The sequence below is a fragment of the Nilaparvata lugens genome, chromosome 7 (assembly GCF_014356525.2).
Source record: "Nilaparvata lugens isolate BPH chromosome 7, ASM1435652v1, whole genome shotgun sequence".
NCBI lineage: Eukaryota > Metazoa > Arthropoda > Insecta > Hemiptera > Delphacidae > Nilaparvata > Nilaparvata lugens.
The window spans coordinates 27,394,510-27,400,842 of NC_052510.1; the positions used below are offsets into that span (position 1 = coordinate 27,394,510).

Consider the following 6,333-nt stretch of genomic DNA (forward strand, 5'->3'; position numbering starts at 1 on the left):
AAAAACAACTGGTGAAGGAAAAAAAATGTTGACTATTGTGACTGGGTGGAGAGTTCCTAGATGTCTGTAAGGCAATGTGATAGCAGACTCTAGTATCGGACCACAAAAACAAAAGTATGCAAAAGTTTTTACAAACATTTGATGTTGCAGTCTTAAAGTTTTTATATCGCAAACAAGTAGGTCAGATAATCGAGTCCAGCCATATGTGGTTCACGCCCACACCTCTAAAAGAATCACACCTACTTGTCTACCAAAAATCCAAAGTATTGGACAGCAAAAAAAAAATAAAATGCAAAATGGGTTAAAAGCCCAGAAGAAAACTATAACCTAATTACATATGGCTTATGGTACAATATGCAATGAAAGATGAGAACATGGGACATAATTTTGCTCTGAAAAACCTAATTACCTAATATGATACCTGAAAAAAAATAGACATAATTAAAATATGTAATACATGATGAAAAAATATACCGCAAGCAAACAATTATTTACACTACAATGGATAGATTTTAGAAAAGTTAAGTTTTATCAACAATTTAAAAATTAGGAAAATAAACTACTATTTTAACTTCCAAAATTATTTCAGAAAAATACAAATTTAAATGACTATGGACAAGATTGGTTAAGATATGCATCATAGAAGAATTTTACTGAACATTACACAAAGACAGGAAAGAATCGAAATTTGAAAAGATTAAGGGCCAAGAAAAATAGGCTACAGGAAAGAAAAAAGACACAATTATGGACTCTTACCATACACTGCGTAGCGATTATGCTATTCTGAATCCCGGCATAACACAGGATTCCTAATCATTGTGTGCTGGGGAATACCCTTTCATCATGTGATTCACAGTCATCATCTTGTAAGTAAGCAACTTGAAACAACCTTTGAATACTAACACATCAATGGTGACTTTGTGCTTTGTTTTCTTCAAGAACATAGTTTTATTCATGGGTTCATTTGTTTTAACAAAGCCATTTTGCTTACAAAAATCAGTCATGTTCACTAAATAATGCTTTGCATACACCTTTTCAATTTTCAGTTGAAAGTTGAATTCATCAACTTGATTCAAAGCAAGATTCATTTTGTTTACATTGTTCCTAACCTCTACAGAAACCTGTCTCATGTAAACATTCACTTTACTTACTGTTTTCCTAACTATCAATTTCGCAATACTACTTTCTTTACTGTTGAGTTTCAATAAAGACAACTCCCTACCTACTACATTACTCAATTCTACCATCTTACCAGGATTCACTTTTTCAATAACATTAACTAGGCCTACATTATCTGAAACTTGAACTAATTGATCTTGAATCTCAACACTACTATCATCCTGCTTCAATTTGTTTTCATCTTCATGATTATCACTCAATGTTTCAAGTGCATTTTTCAATAGAAGGTTTATACTAACCTGCTCTAGTCTAATGCTAGCAAATTCTTGCTTCATCTCATCAAACCTAGCACTTTGATCTTTGAAACTGTTATTTTAAATTTTATATATCCTCTATATTATCTGTTAATTCTGTTTACTCTGTTTACAGAGTTTGTTTTTTCAGTGATACCATTGAACATGCAACACAATCATTTACGATAAATTCTCAGTCAAAAAGTTGTCCGTATATTGATGGCTCTGATATTTACTATAAAGTTTTATAGATCTCGAATTGAAGATTCGATTCCAATCGAGAAAAAATGTAATATTACAAATATAACAAAATAACACATCATGTTGATCTATCTATGATGATAACATCTGATAAATCTGAAAATTGGTGAACTAGAACCCCATAAAATGGCGATTTTGCAATGCACACGGGATTGTGTCATGACCTGTATCATAGACCTTGCTCCTGTTCCCCTATAGTGTTTGTGCCATGTAAAAAGCATTGATTGGTTGGATAGGCGTTTGATTGCTAGTTTCCATTCTGTATCTATTCTGTTGTCACAGTTTCTGGCATGAGAAAGCAGCCACAAAGTAGAAGGAATTTTCTATTAGTTTATTTAATTTTCTAGGAACTTTCTTCTCTGTGAAGCAGCTTCTCTTTGATTCAGATACGTAACGGCCAGCAACGGTCACAGTTATCACATAGTTATTCAAAAGTATTCTTTGAGTATCTATAGTGAGGTCCACATTATTATGGCAGTGTGTGATTTGCAATGGTGTTGCTATCCTTGTCTATCGTACAACAAAGCAGATGGCTCTATCTCTCTCATGCATTGCGATGTTGCCACATTGTTCATCAACAATGTAGAAATTCAACTAATTGACAAAATATGTCATAATATGAAGTTATCGATACTGTAATATTGATAGTCGATGTATTGATTGAGAGTTGTAACAAGTCGATACTCCTACTTCTTCAACATGATCATGAGTTGTATAGTTGTATTAATTTTGCTTCGTGCATAATATTCATTAATAAATACTTTGTGTATAAACTTTGTGTTTGATTAATAATGAACCAACAAAAATAACATGGCGCAGTCGGTAGTGAAAGTACCGGTATTGGTTGTGAAAGGTAGTCCAGAAATATCTTAAATCTTAGTGATGGAAACCTTCTCAGCAGTAACCTCAAAGCTCAACACGTTTCAGTTTGGATCTTCAATTTGTAAAAACCTATTCTATTTGAACTTAGTGTGAAATTTCTCAGTCATGGAATCGCTAAAACGCCAAAACAATTTAGTTTCCAAGGAAACTTATCAGAAAATTGGAAAATGTGGAAACAACAATTTCTACTGTACCTAGGCTACATGATAGCAAGTGGTGGGGATGACAAAGATGAACCTGTTAAAATCGCGATCTTAAGGCTGGTCCAGACGCTCCATTTTGCACAACGTTTTGTCTCCGCATTTCAAGACATTGCAGACAAAACATTGCGTGTGGACCGGAAAACTGCGCAGTTTTGAGTCCGTCGGGAGGACTGCACAGTTGCAGCGATAACTGAGCTCGTGAGCTCTGAAAACCGTGACCTGTGCAGACATGTCATTGCGTGTGGACACTTACTCTGTTTTCCAATCCGTTTTGTTCCTCAGTTTTCTCTAATCATCCGACCATGGCAGATCTTCGGCAATGTTCTCGCGAGTTTTTGATGGATTTTATTTCACTTTATGAAAGTTTTCCGTGCATTTGGCGTGTTAAATCCAAAGAGTACAGTGACAGGGACAAAAAGGGGGAAGCATACGAGAGATTGGTTGAAAAGTTCAAAGAAATAGATGTCAACGCGAGCAGGGAGACAGTGGTGAAGAAAATCAATTCTTTGAGAAGCGTTTATCGCAAAGAATTGGCAAAGGTAAACAAATCGATTCGATCTGGGGCTGGAGAAGACGAAATTTGCAAGCCATCTCTGTGGTATTTCGATTTGCTGCATTTTCTCAATGATCAGGAGACACAAGGCCGTCGAGGAATACCATGGACGAAAGTGAAGAGTCTGTAAACTGCGACGAATCATCACAACTAGTAAGAAAAAACAACAAAATTTCCTATTATTACCTAATCGCTTTATTAACTGAAACATATTCTTTTATTTAATAGGTACAATCAGCTTTTAAAATGTTTATTACAAGTATCTACTAAAAAATTACAAGTACCAAATAATATTTTATGTACGCCATTAATTGTTCAAAGTTATAAATCTATCTTGCCAAGGAACAGAAGACCCCTCATTGTTAAAGTACTCCTTGAAATGATCTCTGACCCCATTAGCATTGTTCAACATGTGGCCTCTTGGTCCACGCTGTAGGTCGTGCATTAATTCTGGGTTACATCTTTCACCCAATTCAACAGTACATTCAGAAATATTTTCCTGATCCATACTTTCTGGAGGGGTGTAGTTTTGGAGGGACTTTCTCCGCAAAAAGTTGTGTAAAGCGCAACACGCAAGAACTACAGTATCGACATTGTGCATCTTTAAATTAATACTTATGTGGAAAATACGAAATCGGGAAGCCAAAATGCTGAATGTGTTTTCAACAACACGCCTCGCCCTAGATAGGCGATAATTAAAAATTCTTCGGTCCCTTGTTAATGTTTCTCGTCGATATGGTTTGAGAAGGTCTTGACGCATAGCGAAGGCTTCATCCCCAACAAAAACATATCTTAAAACTCTGTTTGAACTTCCAATGGATCTGGGTTTTGGAATTTTTAACTCGTTGTTAACGAGATTTTCATAAAATTGAGTGTTATTTATGACTCCTCCATCTGAGATCCGACCATTTGTTCCTATATCACAATACAAAAACTCGCAATTGGCATTGGCTATTGCCATAAGAACAACACTGTGGGTTTTTTTGTGATTGAAATAATAGGACCCACTTCCCTTAGGTGGCACAATTCTAATATGTTTTCCGTCAATTGACCCTAAACAATGAGGGAACTGCCACATTCTTTCAAACTCCGCTGCAACTTCCATCCACTCCTCTTCAGTCTTGGGAAACTGAAACAAAACAAAAAAGAAGAAATATTGCAAGAGTTTCATCCTCATTGAAAATTTGTAAAAATAATAAAAATATGGAGATCAATTATAACAGCTGGGCCTAGTTGAAAGTTGTGTGTATATTTTTGGCTTCAAAATTTTCTGAAATAACTTAATTTATTCAAAGTGTGGTGATATTGAGTGCAAAATTTGACTATAATTTGGTATTTTAATCATTCTAAATTCAAAATTTCTAGCTAATATATATTCTTGGACAGAACTTAGAACTTTAAATTTCCTCAGTAAGAACATAACCTATTTTTTCGGACATTTAATTATTTATAAAAATTTGGGAACAGAATAGTTTTGGGCTATGCCTGTTGTTCTATCCTGATCATATTCATATGATTTGTATATTATATCAACGAATAAATAAATAAATAAATAATACATTTATTGTTTATTATTTTCAGGTGGAAGACGATGTGCAAGAAACTGTTATTGACAGTGGGCCCAGTGAAGCTGCTACTACCCCTGCTACTCCTGCTTCCGAAGCATCTATGAGTACTTCCCATTCTGTCAATACCTCGCGCAAGTTAACTCGTAACAAGAGGAAGGCTGTTGGGAATGATGATGGCACAACTGAAGTCCTGCAGGTGATAGGGAAGAAACTGGAATCGCTACAGGCAGATGATGCATTTCAGGTATTTGGAAAACATGTGGCTAATAAACTCAGAGAAGTCCCGAATTCACAAAACATAATTGCTCAGAAACTAATTTCCGACGTTTTATTCGAAGCTGAGTTGGGTACGCTTACCAGAAATTTTCGACTTGTTGACATGAAAAGCCAGCGACAAGATGATTTGGTTCAATGAATGCCACAAATTATTGGCCTCAACAGAATACGCCACATCAAATCAGAATGCAACAAAATCTTTCTTCACAAGTTGGACAATACCACTCCTTCTCGCAGCAGCCGCAGCCTATGCCACATAACTACGCCCCAGAACAAATACCTCACACTCAGGAGTATGAAACAATTGGGAAAATTTCGGCAGTTTCATGCATCATCCCACAGCAAGGTGAACAAGATGTACAGACACGCGCCCACCAAGCCCCTGCCCAATCTCCCGTTGGAACCTACTTGTCATCATTTCAACAAACTGAAGTATTCTTGCGTGCATTTCTATTGCTTACCATAATAACTTTTCTACAATAATAAAGTTTATAATGTTCAATTAAATAATAAATAGTTTATGGAAAATAACAATATTTCTTACCTTCAAGTAATCCTTCTTCAGCACCTTGTAGATAGCTTCACATGTTTTGGGAATGATTTCACTTAGCGATTGTTTTGATATAATTGTTGTGAACTCCAGGTCTTTGTAACTTCTGCCGGTTGCCAAAAATCTTAAAGTTGTTGTTAGCCTTTCATGTGGTGATATTGCTGCTCTCATACAAGTATTTTCTTTCTTGATATGAGGTGTCACTAGTTCCAATAAGTAAATATATGTGTCCATGTCCATTCTCAAGTAGTTACGCCAATCATTAGGTTCGTCACATAATTCACGCAATAATCTTATATGGGAAAAGTCCCGCCTTTTTAAAAGCCATTTCCGTGACCATTTTGAATGAACGGTTCCTCTGATGTGTTCCAATCTTTTTTTTTTACAATACAGCAGGCGAAAATTGACCACAGGAGAACCTCCTCCATGGCGATATCACACAAAACTGAGCGGAAAATACAAGACTGCACCGTCAAGACTGTACCGTCTGGATGCTCAAAGTTGCAACGCTTTCATTCCGTCTTAAAACTGCGCGGATTTAAAACGTTGTGCAAAATGGAGCGTCTGGACCGGCCTTTACTACATTGCATCGGAGAAGAAGTATTGCAAAAATACAATACTTTTCGGT

At 35.9% G+C, this 6,333-nt stretch overlaps 2 protein-coding genes across 2 annotated transcripts; both read left to right on the forward strand.

Annotated features, from left to right (window-relative positions):
• The first annotated feature begins 2,691 nt into the window (after nt 1-2,691).
• LOC120352343 lies at nt 2,692-4,616 on the forward strand. Its single transcript, XM_039432418.1, has one exon. The coding sequence runs from the start codon at nt 3,061-3,063 to the stop codon at nt 3,439-3,441; it is 381 nt and encodes a 126-aa protein (XP_039288352.1). The 5' UTR covers nt 2,692-3,060; the 3' UTR covers nt 3,442-4,616.
• Nucleotides 3,327-5,573, forward strand: LOC120352342. The gene is made up of 2 exons (XM_039432417.1): nt 3,327-3,464; nt 4,893-5,573. Exons 1-2 carry the CDS (start codon nt 3,417-3,419, stop codon nt 5,292-5,294), a joined length of 450 nt encoding a protein of 149 aa, XP_039288351.1. The 5' UTR covers nt 3,327-3,416; the 3' UTR covers nt 5,295-5,573.
• Nucleotides 5,574-6,333: the final 760 nt, after the last annotated feature.

Bases quoted from the DNA above. Each gene is read 5' to 3' on its own strand.
- LOC120352343 (XM_039432418.1), top strand. From the start codon at position 3,061: ATGGCAGATCTTCGGCAATGTTCTCGCGAGTTTTTGATGGATTTTATT.
- LOC120352342 (XM_039432417.1), top strand. From the start codon at position 3,417: ATGGACGAAAGTGAAGAGTCTGTAAACTGCGACGAATCATCACAACTA. The intron at 3,465-4,892 runs GTAAGAAAAAAC...TATTATTTTCAG, and splicing joins GCGACGAATCATCACAACTA to GTGGAAGACGATGTGCAAGA.